A 17,465-nucleotide genomic window follows, 5' to 3' on the forward strand; every position below is an offset into this window, starting at 1 on the left:
TTCATAATATCTGAAAGCAAAAACTGCATAACATTTTTAATTATTTATTTTTCATACTTTTTTTAATTCGATTTATTTAATCTGATCCAGGTTGTTTTGTCAATCATGCCATATATTTTTTAGGATTAAACCACTGTGAGGTTCATGGCCTCCTGACATTTGTCTGTGTGCTGCTTTTTCTCTTTGTTTACTGGTGTCACTGCAAATATTTATATTCATTTAAAAATGAAAACATATAGGCTAAATATCACAATCCCACGTTAAAACGTTGGAATATCTGCCATTTGACTGTCACTGTCAGTCAAACTTTGAGAGGGTTTAAAATTTAAATAATTTTACTGTTTAGAGGTGTACTTCTTGTTTTATGGATTGGTAGTGTTCCATTATGGACAAATTTACCAAAAATGTTTATTGTATCATCATTTAATCACTCAAATCTGGTTCTAAACCCGTGTGAATTTTTTCCAGAGATTATGGGCAGAATGATGGCTTTAGTCACCACATTTTTTTGAGTGTTTTACGGAACAAAGATATACAGCTTTTGATCACCATGAGTGTGTAAATATTTTTTTGTTAATTTAAAAATATTAAAAATTATTTTGGGCGATGTCTGTAATTTTGCGCTTTCTGATCGTATCGTAGGCTACATGTGCAAGGATTTATGTGGGGGTCCATAGCACCATCTGCTGGTAACTTATTAACATTACAGTAGCCGTATTGGCTACATAATGTCTTCTAACCTAAATGTAGACCTGATATTCATATTTAACATTTTTTGTTGGCATGAAGCCACTATTTAGTTCTCGACAATTTCATCTTTATCTGACAGAGAATGATATGCACTGCAGTTACTCCAGCCTCTTAAAAAACGTTGTGATTGGTTGATGATTAGCCTAACTATTGATTTTCTAAGCACATGCCTTCTCAGGGAGGGAGGTGGATGTAATAAAAAAATTGCATCACAATAAGTGTATTGTGATTGTCAAAACATTTTAGTAACTAAACAGAATTTTATTAGGTTTAGTGACAACATGTTACAATGTTTACATGGTAGGCTACAATTTCTGGTAAGCTACAGGTTTTTTTTATTATTATTGCTTGACACAAATTTCACGATTTCAATTCAATTCTTGTGATTTTATTCAATATTGACTCATTTGGATAAATATTAGGTACACAAGATGTTCTCAAGAAAAGAAAAAAACTCACCCAATGCTGTAAACATACAGAGAGCCCTATCAGCTGGTAGTATTATTTAAGGTTAAAAATGACTCAAATTAAATATGCGTTTTTTTTATTATAATAACAACTTTATTTAATGATATAAGTAAAAATATAATAAATATGTAATATAGTACACATATTTTGCAAAATACGCTCGGTGAGTCTCACGGTGAATGCGTGAGAGTTGACAGCCCTTCTCAGACTGATCGTTGGTTCGAATCCGGCTCGAAGGAAAATGTTTACTTCAGCTTATTCTCAATAAGCAGTGTTAAATCAACATACTTGCAATATTTACGTAATACAAACAGTAACCAATTTAGTATAGCAATATTAGGCGTAAAACTAACAGAAATCTGACAAATTGAAAAATGATTCGTAAAATGACCCATCTCAACCCTTCGATAGCTCAGTTGGTAGAGCGGAGGACTGTAGAGGCTTAACACTGTCATCCTTAGGTCGCTGGTTCGAATCCGGCTCGAAGGAGTTGTTTTTCCAATTACATTACAACACTTTGAAGGATTTAATTCCAGCGTTATGCTGATGCGGTAGTTCCTCGGCTGTCTGTATGAATAACTTACATGCTATTTAATTTGGCAAACAATGAAAAGAAAAGAATAATTGTGATTCAGTATATGTTTTTTTGCTTCTCTTTCCCAAGTGCCCTGGAAAAGCCAGCTTGTGTTCTTCCTATATATATACATATATAATATTACAATATATTTAATTATATACGATAAACAAAGGATTGATTCTTTAAAAAAAAGGATTATGATTTTGTCAGTAATAATTGGGCCTTTTATTTTGAAAGAGTCTTTAAGGTTCCTGTTGTTGTGACGCCAATGACGTAAAATAGCGATTTCTTCTTCACGCTGTTCTCACATGGAAACCTAAACATGGAGAATTCAAGCACAGAGAACGTAATTGATGGCCAGGTAAAGAATATTCTATATCCTTGCGTATGTTTTGATCATTCATATTCATTTCGACTCACTTGGTACGTACTGAATAAGTACTGACTGTTAGAAAAGTGTAAACTTTTACTTTAAACGTGAATTATCAATAATTCAGCGTGCACATCAACCATGAACAGTAGTTAGATCACTTTTATTAACTGATAGTGGGTGATAAAGCTCACGTTGGAAATTAATAGTCAAATTTGTTATACTAAATTGGAATGCAAGTCACTGCATCATGAGTTACTTTAATCTTGCATGTGGATTACTTAAAGGTACACGTTTGTTAAATAAAATAAATATTACGCAAAACACTATGAACAGGACTTTAGACGAATATCTTTTAAATGTTTTTTTATTCACATGAGGTAAAGAATCTAGACATCAGTCTTCTAGGGGGAAAAAGGCTGTTTTATTTTACATGTAGCGGGTCGCCCTCTCATGGAGGAATGTTGATATCACGTGACCGTATAGGAGTTTATCGAGTTAAACTAATAATAACACAAATATAACGTGCTTTCAGTCACTGCTCAAGCCATTTTATAAAGTGTAAACGTAAAAAAATATTTAACTAAAATAACAGATACAATATACTATAGACACAACATCAAGTTCAAAAAGCATAAGATAATCTCATCTGTTCTCTCAATCTCATTTCTTTTCCAGGACCAAGATGAGACCAAATGTGAAACCGAGAAAAAGGAATTGGATATTAATAATACAGAGTTTCAGATTGAAACGAATGGTGATCAGAGCTCAGGTGATCAGAGCTCCGGTCCTCAGCTCAGACCAACAGATGAAACCTTCGCCAGTGGACAGTCTGAACAAATAGAAGATCAGAGCTCCAGCATTCAGTCTGAACAAACAGGAGATCAGTGCAGCAGGGGCCGGCTTGGACCAGCAGAAGGTCCGTACACCTGTGATCAGTCTATAGACACTGGACATCAGAGCTCCAGTACTCCATCTGAACAAACTGGTGAACAGAACTCAAGCGGTCAACTTGTACCACCATCAGAACTGTGCACCAGTGATCTTTCTGGACTGGCAGGAGATCAGATGTCCATTGTTCAGTCTGAACAAACAGGTGATCAGAGCTCCAGCATTCAGTCTGAACAAACGGGTGATCAGAGCTCCAGCATTCAGTCTGAACAAACAGGCGATGAGAGCTCCAGCGTTGAGACTGGACCTGCAGAGATGCAGTGTGGAATTGTGGTTAGTCCACACTCTGGCACTGGGTCATTGGCTTTGTTGAGCATGCAGTACAGAGGAAACAGCTCGGATGACAACTGTTCAGACAGGTAAAATAATAGGACGTTAAAGTCTGTTGCATCTGACCCATGCCTTGGGTTAATCTCCTTCTGTTGTAGTAGCATCATATAAAGCTCATATACAATCATTTTATGTACATAAAGAATGTTCCTAAAAGCTAGTCAAAATGACTATTGATTATTTAGTGATTAATGCTTAATGATTACTTTTATATGATTCAGTGACTCAGACTCTTCGTCCTCCACATCGTCCTCTTCATCGTCCTCATCCTCTTCTTCCTCTGAGCCTCTTGAGGTAGTGGTGAAGAATGCAGATGAAGACGATGAAGTTGTTGCAGTGAGCAATGAGAAGAAGCCAGTACCACTGAAAATCCATGATGAGTTGCTTATCGAGGTGAGGGAAATGAGCTGTAATAGACCACTCCTTTTTTTCCCTAAACTTTCTCAATTTCTTTGATTAGATTAGAATAAATCTGCCTTGTGATCGAATCAACCAAGATGTTAATACCTGGCATAAATGAGAAAAAAGGTATCTTCTGTGTGTTTAGGACCTTCCTGCAGTGGAGAACCTGATCATCAGCCTTCCACAGGATACAGAGATGGAGCCCGTTGGCACAATATCAAGCATTGTGGAGCAATTAGGTATTTAGGCGTCTGGCAAACTCTAAGCATATATAAAGCAATAATATTGTGAAGAAAATCTAATAATTCTAAATAACCTCTTTCTATTGTAATACATTTTAAAATAAATGTAATTTATTCATATGATGGAAAAGCTGAATAATTCCAGTCTTCAGTGTCACATGATCCTTCAGAAATCATTCTAATATTTGCTGTATTTTTTTTTTGCATTTCTTATGTTTCTTAAGCAGCATAAACATTTCATACATTTCATATTATCAGTGTTGAAAAGAGTTGTGCTGTTTAATATTTTTTGGGAAACTGACATTTTTTCAGGATTTTAAGTGTATATACAGTATATATACACACACACACACACACACACACACACACATTTTCCACTGGGCAAAACAAAAACCATCTTAGCTAGAAGACGGGTTTTGTCTCGCCTGAATTTAAAGGCCATCTCATACAAAATGTATTCATTTTATTTAGTGATCGTGGAGTCATACAAGAACACACCAGCACTGAATGAAGACAGTGTGTTGTTCAGCAAAAACAGAAACTCTGTTGGCAAGGTCAGTAACGTTATCCATCTGTGCCAAATTTATTGTAACTGTATTCACAATTATTTAAAATCTGTTGTCTTGCAATGTGGAAACACGTCTTCTTTTAAAAGACATATTGTGCAATAAACCGTAGTTTTGTGGTCCTAAAAGGTTGTTGGTTTCTCCTCAGGTCTTTGAAGTCTTCGGGCCGGTTTGTCAGCCCTACTACGTTTTGAGGTTCAACTCCCATGACGATATCGACCAGAAAGATCTCAAAATTCGAGACCCGGTTTACTTCGCCCCTAAAATTAAAGATTTCACAGACTACGTCTTTACAGAGCGACTTCAAAAGTGAGTACCTCATCATTGGGGCGGAAAGCTTGGGTGTGCCTCGGTTTTATTGAAAAACGCTTTGATGCTGTTCTGCTGTTGCATGTTTCCTCTAACATTTACAAATGATACCTCTCAAACAAGGACCAAAGGCTCAGATGCATCCTGGAAGAATGACCAGGAACCACCCCCTGAGGTAAATGTGCCCTTTTCATAACAATTATTTGGGAAATCAGGTCAGCAAAGGCTTAATCTCTATGGAGAGAGTGATATCCTGCCTTAATATGTCATCAGTGTTATCTGTTAATAAGTGATGGTTTAGCCTCTCCGCTGATTGGTTTTTATTCTGTGTTAGGCACTTGACTTTAGTGATGATGAGCAAGAGAAGCTGGCCAAACAGAAGCTGAAAGAGAAAAAGAGACGGCAGCAAAACGATTCTGACTCAGGTACAGTCATTTTATGTCCACATTTTTGTTCCTTTTATTTTTAGCAGCATGTTGCGAGCTGAATTCGAACCTGCGTCGCCCACATGAGCGCTATGACTTAATGCGCTAATCATTCTCTCTTATCCTCTTTCTTTGGTTCCTTTACCAGAGGATGAATCGGACGTCCATAAAGAGCCTCAAAAAGCAGGCCGGCGGAAGCCCAGACAGAACCGCAACGTTCCCCGTGGGCAGCACCACAATCGTGGCGGCGGTTTTCATAGCAACTATCACGCTCACCCCCACTTCCAACCTGACTACATGTTCCGCCATCAGGATCCACACATGTTTCCTTTCCAGCGCCCAATGATCCCACCCTTTCCCAGACCTCCACCCTTTCACATGGGCATGAACCCGTGGCCCCCAGGGCCCAATCAGGGCTTTATGTTTCAGCCCCCACCTCCACCACCACCACCACCACCACCATTTAATCAATAAACCTATGACTGAATCCTCTTCATAACCTGCACCCTTAAATTGATCACAGTCTTTGCATACTAATATAACTATATACAGGTGTGGATCAAACTTAACTGTATATTGTTAGTGCAACTTTTCATTTTGTATTAAAAATGATTAATTTCTTTATACTGTATATATATTTATATATTATTTTTCAGTGTGTCTCTTTCACTTTGTGGTGTTAGACATTGTACATTTATTACAAAGTATACACTTCAATAATGAGATTTATGTTCTTATTTTTTGTAGTACTGCCCGGCAGAAAAATAACAATCGTCAATCACCAGAACAGTGTAGAAAACCAAATTTTGACACTTTAAGAAAGAATGTGAGTGGTGCTTGCTCACTGTCTGTCCCTGTGATTTTGCCAAGTAAGACATGTTCCTGGATCAATATATTTCAACATTTTTGTCTGCTGCATACATCATTGAGCCTGCCTGGTAATAATAAAAATAATAAAAACAGCCGTGAGAAGATGCGATAAACAGTGACCAATCACGTAACATTTATTCCAGGGTTCAAGCGCATAGGAATGCGCACCTATAGAATGATTCAGTTACCTTTTACAGCTCAAGTAACCTGACTGAGTGAGTGGTTGTCTTTTTCTTAACAATATTGCTGTGATAAATGTTGTCTAATTCCCAGTTTTGTAATCTAAAGGCATCTGGTGAATGAAATGAGTAATTTCCATTCTACTTCCTTTTATTTTTCCTAAATAGAATGATTTTTAAAGTAGCATAAAGTTGATATTTACTCCTGTGGGTCTAAATCCTTTTGACTATAAATTTAGCATTTTAATTAAGATAGTTAATATAACTTAAATTGAAATAATTTTAAGACTTTATAGGGGCCCTCTTATTGGGATTGAGAACCACTGATTTAGTCCAATCTGCTCTATTATCGAAAATGACACCCCTGGTGGTCTGTTCTATCGTTTTTCCATCTTTACCAAAGATTTTCAAAATAGCAATAGCTCTGTTACCTATCATCCCATGATCCCATATCCCTTTTCCTACAGATATTATGGATGTCCTGGAATGCTCTCATCTTTCTGTTGTTTAGAAACTGTAATTCTGACCTCAGCATCCCAAGTGTTGTGACTCAAGGTCATAGTGTGTTTCCATTAGATTGCCAGTGCCCAGAGCAACGTAATCCATCTGGGAACTGGCAGTTTCATTTGCTTCCCTGCAATATGGGGCACCTGGATGGAAAGTGTGGACTGCGATTGCTATCTCAAGCATGTTTGAGCCACTGAAACAGGAAGGACATTTGTGTGGGTTATTTTGCAGTTACATATAGCTCATTTTATAATTGGGAGTACATTTACTAAAGAAAGATTTTTGAAAGATGTTTATTTTAATTTTAAAAATGTATGCAAAATTTGCCAACCATAACAATTTATCCAACATTGTTGATTGCCAATTAGGCTAATATACCCCTTGACAATCTGTTATTGATAAAATATTGAAAAAAAGTGAAAACTTACAATAATGTGTTCACCACAGAAAAAAAACAAAAAAACATTATGGTGTTGGTCACTGGGTGTTTTGATTAACCAGTTTTTAGTTGCATGGGTTTGTTTGGTCAGTAGCCTAAACATAGTTGACATATTTTTTTTGCCAACAAAAGAAAATAAGATATATAATCTTATAGAAAATAAAATGTAAATTCAATAAAAGAAACTGTTTTTCTGAAGTATTAAGATTTTAGAAATAATTTTAACATAATGTTGACTAATAAAGGTGGTAACGCGGCCACGTGGTGGTAAAAGGTCGTAGCTCTCAGAAAATGACGAGTTTACGTGGGTCCACAAATTAATTAAAATTAAAGAATTAAAATATGCATTCAGTAAGTTAATACATTTTTTTGTTGTTTATTTTTTACAAAAATTGTTAGAAAAAAATACATTTATCAACAATGGACAATTACATTTTCAAACGGCCTACCCTAGAATGACGTATCGATAATTTGCTGTGGCAGATCGTAGATTTCTGTAGCTTTAAAAAGAGTCCATGTCCGTTTGTTGGCTTTGAGCTTAAAATGTTGAATTCCCTTTGAGCTTTTTTGGTGTGTGTGTGTGTGTTTATGTGAAACAGAGAGAAATGACCGAAACTGAGCGTGTTAGCGGACTCCTAAATAACCACGTTAACCTTGAGCAGTGTATAGCTGTGTAAGTATGTGATTAAACTTTCAACTTACACTACACAGAAACCCTATCAGTTTCTGATGGTGTCTTTTTTGTTTGTTTTGAGGTGTCATTTAAGGGCAACATTCTTGGCCCTGTTTCAGCAGTTTCCTATCGGTGACGGCGCCAGCTCGGTTGCCAAGCAACGCCATCAAGTTGCTGTGAGCCTATGACAGAGTGGCAGCTCGTAGCGCGCTGACACGAATGTCCTACAATCTGAATGGGTTTGCAAACAAAGATTAAGCTTCTGCGAATGGCAGAATATGTCTCTCAGACAGCTGTTGTTTCTTAATGAGGGAAGTAAGTTTCCTTCCCTTAGGTAGTGGATACGCGCAATACCTACTCTACGTTGCATCTCAACAATAATTACAGGCCATTGTACATCGATAGATTATCTTTTACTGTCTATGGATTACGTGTAACGTTAGCACTATATGCTAATTTGAGCAAGATGTGAGTTACAAAGGAGAGTTTTGCTAAATAAATGACCCCCATTGTCATTTCTAGTCTTGTTTGTTCTAGTATGTTTGTGTTTATGGTCTACAGTATGCAGTGTAGGCCTATACTGTTTTCAGAAAGTAGTAAGCTGGTTTTCCACAGCCCGAGACAGAAAGTAAGAGAATTAACTTTTAAACTGTTTCAAAATGTCTCCTCATAAAATAATAATAATAATTGTTTATGCATATTAATGAAATATACATGTCTTCCATTTTTTTTTTTTCAGTGCTTTGCAATGCTGTCGTCACATCTTACTTGAACATCTGCCCTGATCTGATCCTAAACGGACCAAGAGTTTCAGTACGAGACCTTCAGTTGTTTGAATTCGTCTTGCTGGGATTATGAAGACCAGATCTGCACAAGTCACAGTCGGAATGTAAATATACCCTGCCTGAAATAGCTATGATGCAGTTGACTGCATCATATGAAAACTTCTTCAAAATCTATTGAGGACTATGGAAAAGTCGATAATAAATACAATTAATAATACAACTATTATTATGTATTAATCTAATAGGCTTAATAAACTTCGATTAAAGAAATCGATTAATCACAATTAATCACACCTAACATAAAAGTTCATAAATATGTGTGTGTGTGTGTGTGTGTGTGTGTATATATACATATGATATATGCATACTGATATATATATATACATACATACATACACACACACATATATATTTACAAACTTATGTTAGATGCTATTAATCGATTTGAGTTTGACAGCACTAATTTTAATTTATAATAATATAAATGCATAAACAAACAAACAAACAAATGGCATGAAACCAACTTTGCAATAACAAATACAATTAATAAAAATATGAAAATATTTTTCAAATAGGGAAGACTTAAAATAATAAACTTTTACAATATTTAATAATTAAAATTGTTAATAATTAATAATCATCATCATCATCATCATCAAATAATATTATATATCTTAAAGGAATAGTTTACCCAAAAAGGAAAATTCAGTCATTAATTACTCACCCTCATGTCGTTCCAAACCTGAAAGACTTTCGTTCATCTTCAGAACACTAATAAAGATCTTTTCAAAAGAAATTCTGTCTCTCCATTGAGAGCTACACAACTACCTCTTTGATCCTTCAAAAAGTTCATAAAGAGATCGTAAAACTAACCCATATGAATTGAGTGGTCCACATTTTCTGAAGAGACACGATGGCTTTATGATGAACAGATTGAATTTAGACTTCGTGCTAGTTGCGTAGCTGTCAATGCAGGGACAGAAAGCTCTCAGATTTCATCAAAAAGATCTTCATTTGTGTTCCGAAGATGAGCAATAAACTTGTTACTTTGTTTTTTTTCTGTGCAGTCATTGTGGCCCCAAATGTAAGTGCAAAATCATCAAAATGCTCCCACAAGCCAGCTGATTTAAATCTGTGGGAGAATGGACCACACAAAGCAATCGTAGAGGTAACAGATGAGAAAAGAGCAAAGTGAGGCAAAAGATAAAGGGGGAGCAAGAGAGCTAGATGGCGTGAGTGAGCGAGAGAGGGGGAAGGAAGGAGGGAGAGGAGACGAGACGAGAGGAGGGCACGCAGTAAACGACAGCGAGTAACGGAGACGTAAGCTGTCAGTGTCCTGAGCTGCACACAGATCTCATTAAAGGTAAGCAGACCAATGCTTTCTGTGTGTTTGAGAGTCAGAGAATAATCATGTTGCTGAAATACCCTTGATGCTGTGCAGTGTTTCAAGCTTTGTTTTGCAAGGAGACAATAAGCAACCGAGAGAGAGAGAGAGGGAGAGAGAGAACAACACAGTTATTCAGGAAGAGCAATAAACCATCTATAAGCAGTTTAGACGGTGATGTCTCCAGTTGTTTAGAGGAATATTGAACTGATCTGTGTGTATTTGTGTGTGTTTCAGGATGTATCGACCATCGCAGCACAGTGTGTGTGGAGCCTGACATTCCTCGCAGGGCTGTGTGTGTCCCTCCTGTTTTCTGACCATTATCACTGCGTGTGTTTGGACATTTCACCCCCCTCCAACCCCCACCCCCCCACTTCCTGAGGCCTGTCGCCACGACAACCATGGACTGCGGATTGCGTCTGCCGCCCGTCATTGAGGAGGTCTTGGATCCTGCAGGTGTGTGTGTGTGTGATGTTTCTACAGGTGTTCATTTGTGCAACAATGCATGAAATAATTATTGTTTTCTCTCCTCCTACCTCCATCTGCATTGTTTATCTGGTCTGTCATGAGGCAGAAGGTTGTTTAGAAGGATGCGGTGTCTGATGTTAAGAGAAACAGAGAGATAATCTAGTATGTCAGTTTCTCAGTCAAAAGGTGAGACAAGGTTATGTGTGTGTCTTGGTTAAGACAAATATGCGTAGATAAACAACACAACTCAAAACTCAAAAGAAATGGTTATTATGATATGATGGTGGCTTTCTGTTTATTAGTCTTCTAATGCACTTGCTACAATGCAAAAATGACTTGTTTATCAGTATATTTGTCTTGGTTTCCCAGTAGAAATATCGGTAACCCTTTACTTAAAGCCTTTATGTATAATGCTAATGCTATAAACCTATGTATAAAGGTTTTTATAATTTATGTTATAATGCATTATATCTTTTCATAAATAATTGTAACCAAAGTTTACATAATATTTGCAGATTGCTTTTTACATCTGAAACTGGCTGTTTGTCATGTGTTTAATGCATTATACTTCCTAAAGGTGTAAGAATGAATAGATAAGTATTGTAATGTATTATAACTGTTATTTATGATACATACAGTGCATTATAAAGTGCATTACAAGGCATAATATGCTTTATTTATAAAGGCTTTGAGTAAAGTTTTTACATAATATCTGAACATTCTGAAAACAAGATAAAGTTTAAAAATAAAATATTGCAGTTTATTTTAAGAGAGCATTCTTCAGTTAAATGTTGTTCTTTCTTACATCATTGGCAATTTTATTCCTTTTTTTTTATTATTACAAGCTTTAGCTAGTGTTTATGTTTAATACAGCAACAACAAAATATTTCATAATTAATATTAAATAATTTAAAAAAATCAACTTAATTCAAGAATATATTCTCTAAAAACAAGACTTATATTAAATTTTCTTGAGAGGCAGTTTTTTTTTTTTAACTGGGATATAAATGGATTAAGATTCAAAAAAGACAGAACATTTTGTATGTATGTATGTATATACAGTATATCTATATATTTATGTCTAGAGTAATGGTTCAAACCACAATTTGTACTTTTTGGGGAAATGAAACTTATAATTGTCTCTCCTCTGCATATTAAGAGATAGAGAAAGTATTTTAACATTCAAGAAATATATACTATATACATTTCAAACTTTCCAAAATTGCCAATTTTGACATCAGTGGTTCTCATGCTTCATGACTGACCTTGTCAACCAAGCAAGTTTGGTGTACTGCGGTCTGCTTGTGCGTGTCGGCTAGTAAATTAAGCCTGTTTTGTTTTTACACGCTGTATATTTACAGGAAAATGGAGTAGCTTTGTTACCGTAAATAACAAGTCTTTGAAGACGTGCAGCAAGGGGTTATGGGAAACTAAATACTTGCTTTCTGATATGTTGCGTGCTCACTAGGGTGTTGTTATGAAACTATTATATTTTGAGTGTTTGTGCGCATAAAATTTTTTTTGTGCACACTAATGCTGTAGATTTCTCCTCGGAAGGGCTTTTATGTCTTAAATAGCTGTTGTCTGCAGACTAGAGGGATTGTTTTAAATTGTACCTCTGATCAAAAGCAGCGCCGAATGTGAACTTCAAAGCTTAAGTCCCAGCGTCTCCATCTCCGTTGGTCCGTTCCCAAAGAACCTCGCCCCCTGCGACAAGATGCATAAGTATTGTTTTACTTGATCTGACTTGGTATTACCGCAGTAAATTGGGATATATGTTTCTGTAGGTGGACTTGAGATAGATTGAAGGAGGTTTAGAAGCTTGTATGGTGTTCGGGGAACGAGAGAGGATCATTTTAGCACAGCACTTTCATGTCACACCACACACACATGCCTCTTATTTGCAGGGCTTCCATGACAATTCCTTCTAAATGCCCTGCTGATTTAGCCAGCAGTGATGCTGCTGCCTACCTCTGCTCCATCCACCAGACACCCACATGCTCCACATTATTCGAGTGCCTCTTGCATTCCCTGTCCACCCCCGGATGATGAAAACACACGTTCTTTCTCTCACCTCCCACATTCTGGGTGCCACAGCGCCTACAAAGTTTAGGTCCAGTCAAAACCCAAAAGTTTTTGCTACCGCAGCTCATTTACATATAGAGGTCCTTTCTCATTTCATGCTTGTTTAAGTCTTTGTCCAAGCGAATTGTTCTAGAAAGCTTCACTGAGTACTGACGTCAAGAGATTGAACGTTTAGAATTCCCCTGCAGCCTGTTTTTTTGGGTCTTTTCACACTGATAGAGAAGTCAGTTTTTTGACTAGTCCCTCATTTTGTTAAATCTAAAGAAAATTACACCTAAAATGCACTTACAATGGAAGTCTATGGGGCATCACATCGAGAGAAACGTTAAAATACACAGTCGTGAAAGTATAGCCAGAAGACTTAAACATTATGGCCTGGTTTCACAGACAGGGCTTAGATTAAGCCAGGACTAGGCCTAGTTAAATCAGGAAATTTAAGTATCTTTTAAATATGTGCCTTAAAAAACATGATGTGCAAAGACAAAACATGGCACTAACATATTTTAAGATATACCAGTGCAAGTTGCTTTCAGCTAAGACAGCTCAAACATGCATTTTAGTCTGGGACTAGGTTTAAGCATTATCTGTGAAACCGGGCATATATGTCTTAACATGAGACTATATACATTTTATTCTCATTAAAGTCATTAAACCTGTTACGTTTGAATTATATACAGAAAAACACCAGAAAGGCTTTGTAAAAATTTTTTTTTTTTTTTTTTTTACAGATTATCCACATGGAATAGCCATACAAAATATGGTTTTGAACAACTTTAGCTCAAAAACGTTTTTACAAGCATATACAGGCTGTAAAATTTGTCTTAGAAATGTCTTGTTGACATTTCTTCAATAGCACCTATATTTTTGTTGTTTGTTTGTACAAACTGAAAGATGTATTGTTATATGTAAGTTATTTTCTGTGGTAATCGTTAAAAGTCGATAAAAAATCTCGATTCAAAAACAACACGTTCTCATTCCTAAAGTGTCAATTAAACCTTTGACAAAATCACACTGGAACATTAAAATCTGCATTGGCGCTGCCACTGACCCAGAAAGCAGTTGTCATGTTTAAGTATGAAACAGCTTCACAAACAGTCTTTTCAACCACACAGTATACTTATTTTTGTGTAAAGTTAAACAGATTTAAAAGACTGAAGCAATTAACATTTTGTCAGAACCTTTAGTAAATTGCAAGTTATTTTGTTTAGTTGTCTGTTCAGAATCGTGATCTCTATTTGAAACAAAAACATTGTGATTCTCAATTCATCCAGAATCGTGCAGCTCTAACGCATGCCACAAAATTGATTTATTCTGAGCCAAGAATGTTCCTTCATTCTTGTTGATATGTTGCAGAGGTTTACATGTTGACCGAATGACAAAAACAAGGCATACTGCAGCTTTCCTTCCTCCAAATCTTCCTCTCCTCCTTCCTGCGGGTTTCCTCCCTCTGTTGCTCACTGACCCCATCGCAGATGTGAGGATTGGCTCTTTAGAACATTCCAGAAGAGCTGACGGCGGGAATCTCAAGGGCAGTTCGAGTGAGATCACGCTTTGGTTAGCAAGAAAAGTTACATGCAGAGAGAGAGAGAGAGAGATGGTGTACATGCGCCGCTTGTGTGAGGGCCCACACACACAGAAATAAACTTTCTCATGGAGGAGTCCACTGAGAGCGCCAGCTTTGAGACTTTCTTCTTTTGGAGTTTTAGAGATTGAACTCACTTTTCTTTCCTCCTTTTCTCTTTCTCATCTTTGTGTTTGTGAGGTTTGTGTGCTTGTTCTCATAACATAAAATTCAGAATTAGCCCATTTATTTCTCCAATCCATAAGAGCACATTATTCTAAAGGGAAAAAAAGGCTGTTCTTCATAGATTTCTCTGAACTGACTTTTCTTTTCTAATGATGTAATCCAGATGGCATGGACAGGGAAAAATAATATTAACCCAGTAGATTTTTGGCTGGTTTTGTTATGCAAACCTGGCAACCCTGGTTAATGCATCGCAAATACTATTATCAATTAAAAGTAACCTATTATAATTTGTATTCCTTGATCTAATGTATAGTGTTTAAATGTTCATTGAATGATTGTTTTGGTGTTTTTTCCCTTGCATTTTATAACTCCTCAGATGACAAGATTGTGTATGTAGTTTTTATTATGCATGTTAATGTGCCTCGCAATGCTCCGCATTATTTAATGTGTTGATGTAATTTCTACTGAAACAGGGAGACAGGGTGGGACATATAGAACAGCCCCTCCCCTTTTTTAAAATATCCAATAGCGTTTTGTTTATCTCGGCCAGAGCCGCTGAGCTTGTTAAAGCCGCAGTTTCCTCCTAATCTGGAACCGTTTCTCCTCGTAATCTATCTTGTCTCTGGACCGGAGCTGCGACGGTTCGTATGACACTAACGTGAAACCAGGCTTCATTAGCCCAATGGAAAGCATAATTACACTGTCTGAATTGTTCCCTATCCCCTATATAGTGCACTATGTGCCATTCACCATGTAGAAAATTGTAAATGACCAATTTCAGTCGCAGCTTCAGCGTCTATTTATAATGTAGAGGGCGGGGCGCTTCAGATTCTAGAGAGCATTTGATTGGACGCTGAAGTGCAGAGTGATGTCATCAAAATCACCGATCCATATTGGCTGAAGTGAGAGACTGTACGTTTTGAATGCTTATATCTTCTAAATACGAATTTTGCCATTGTTTTGGAGCACACTACCTTATAGATTAACAGTAGGGCTAACATATTCATATTAAAGCCAGGAAACTTCAATTTTGATTTCATGGGGACTAAAAAGATTCTGGTAGGAGCTGTTGGGGCTTGGGCAAGGGGGCTGTAACCATGGCAACAAGGCGAGAGCGCGTGAACTCCGGTAAACTTTAACGTCATACAGCTCCTCCTTTTGCGTCTGTCAGAGTGCGAAACCAACAATCTCGTTTTTCGGTGCCGCTTTATCCTTGCCTTCTCCAATTTTCCTGCTTCCCACTTCCGCCCCTCCTCCCTTTCTTTTTCTCTCCTCTTCTCTCATTCTACCTTTCTTCCTACCAAGCCAGAGTAGATGCGACGTGAATAATTCATGCCACTCCTCACTGCGCCAGAAATGTGACACGCGCACACACACATTTAAAGCACTCTAATGCTTCTGGTACCCAGTGATATCTCACTTAAACCCAACTCTCACCTTTCCTAAGCCAAATTTATGCATTTTTCCATTTTAATCTTTTATTTCAACTTAATGGTGTTATGACACATTGGTTTATTCTCTTGTTCTTTAAGAAAATGCATTTGGTTTTGATGTTTTTCTGTGTGTTTGAAGAGAAATTAATCCTATTGGGAAAGACACAGTCAAAGTGATCCTTTTGTCTTACAGTGCTCCGCATCTGTGTGTAACGGTCAATGATGTGTGTCTGTCAAGGTTTCAGACTGGACGGCTCTACCTCACAGCGGGCAAAAAGCTCAGATATCGTGCTAACAGGACCAACAGAGTTAAAAGATATATTTGGTCTCTTCTAAATCTTTTATGTGTTTTTCTTGTCAGACTAGGGAGAATCTTGCTCCTATTAGGGAACCAAATAACTAAGAAAAATGACAGAATCGTTCGATAAAGCTGGTTGTTCTGAAGCGCTTCAATTCATTGAGGTCACATCTCTTACTATATTTTGGGTCACACTTTATATTAGGTGTCCTTAACTACTATGTACTTACATAAAAAAATTACTTTTGGTTTTTATGTTGTATTGTTGCTATTGAGGTGGGATACGGGTGAGGTTAGGGACAGGTTTGGTGGTATGGGTAGGTTAAGGTTTAAGGTGTAAACTGTCTAGTCAGGCATAAAGTTTTCCCGAGTAGATTAAAAAAAAAAAAGTCGCCCGATATAATGGAGATGGAGCCCTGCTTTCTCTCTTTTACTCACTCATTATGTGTGTAAGAAAGTCTGATGAGATTCTTTCTGCTGCTTTGCTAATGTCTAGGTTGTCATCACTTAATGAGAACTAATTAATAGTGTTACAATAGAGAAGAGAAGAGCAGACTAGACACATAATTAGAGAATACGTAATCATCCCCCACCTGTTAGGCCTCATTGATATTCCTATTCTCTATTCTCTAACACAAGTCTGTGCTCACGAGCGGATGCTGATTTACATCGTGTTAGTGTGTGTATTTATGTATGCGTATGGTAGGGCTATACAAGCGTTGTTTAATGCTTGTTTTTGGACCGATCGCTAGAAAATGTCACTCAGCACCCTTCTCTTCTCTCTGTTCTCTCTATGTAGGCAATATGTAATCAAAGTCAACCCTGTTTGCTTGCTTAATAAATACCCTTGGACTTATTGTGCATAATTCATCAATGCACATTTTTGCAATATAAAAGACTTTTATAATATTTAATCAAAACTTTCTCCGACTCTGAAATGACTCTGAAATGACTCATCATTTTCCTGTCACTACAAGGCTATGTGAAAGATTATGCTGATTAATCCAGTCAGTGCTGTTTCACAGAGTAGTTCACTAGAAATAGGGCACTTTGTCATTTATTTATGAAACCTCATGTCTTTCCAGTCCCATATGTCGTAATGTTCTCCATGGAACACAAAAGGAGATGTTTCACAGAATGATACAGTGAAAGTGAATGGGGATGTGGAGCTCTAAAAATGCCACATGACTTTTCTATATTCTTCCTC

At 36.9% G+C, this 17,465-nt stretch overlaps 2 protein-coding genes and 1 non-coding gene across 5 annotated transcripts in view; all 3 read left to right on the forward strand.

Annotated features, from left to right (window-relative positions):
* Window positions 1-1,619: 1,619 nt before the first annotated feature.
* trnay-gua (transfer RNA tyrosine (anticodon GUA)) lies at window positions 1,620-1,707 on the forward strand. Its single transcript is given in 2 exon segments — window positions 1,620-1,656; window positions 1,672-1,707. It is a non-coding gene; the product is annotated as a tRNA-Tyr (tRNA).
* Window positions 1,708-2,072: 365 nt separating this feature from the next.
* naf1 (nuclear assembly factor 1 homolog (S. cerevisiae)) lies at window positions 2,073-6,014 on the forward strand (the record flags this gene model as incomplete). Its single annotated transcript, XM_056233462.1, has 9 exons — window positions 2,073-2,156; window positions 2,844-3,475; window positions 3,668-3,839; window positions 3,994-4,087; window positions 4,562-4,644; window positions 4,805-4,965; window positions 5,089-5,140; window positions 5,300-5,390; window positions 5,539-6,014. Coding segments are annotated over 9 exons (1,695 nt in total), but the record flags the coding sequence as incomplete, so codon positions are not given.
* A 4,045-nt stretch (window positions 6,015-10,059) lies between these two features.
* The window catches only part of LOC130069559 (coiled-coil domain-containing protein 136), a 29,807-nt gene continuing 22,401 nt past the window's right edge, over window positions 10,060-17,465 (forward strand). For all 3 annotated transcript variants that reach the window (XM_056233491.1, XM_056233493.1, XM_056233492.1), the window contains exons 1-2: window positions 10,060-10,206; window positions 10,465-10,683. In XM_056233491.1, the coding sequence (XP_056089466.1) occupies window positions 10,629-10,683 (55 nt within the window). In that variant the 5' untranslated portion in view covers window positions 10,060-10,206; window positions 10,465-10,628. The remainder of the gene's footprint in view (window positions 10,207-10,464; window positions 10,684-17,465) is intronic.

Source organism: Rhinichthys klamathensis, unplaced genomic scaffold, assembly GCF_029890125.1.
Source record: "Rhinichthys klamathensis goyatoka isolate OS25496 unplaced genomic scaffold, OSU_Roscu_1.1 h1tg000370l_1, whole genome shotgun sequence".
NCBI classification, from domain to species: domain Eukaryota; kingdom Metazoa; phylum Chordata; class Actinopteri; order Cypriniformes; family Leuciscidae; genus Rhinichthys; species Rhinichthys klamathensis.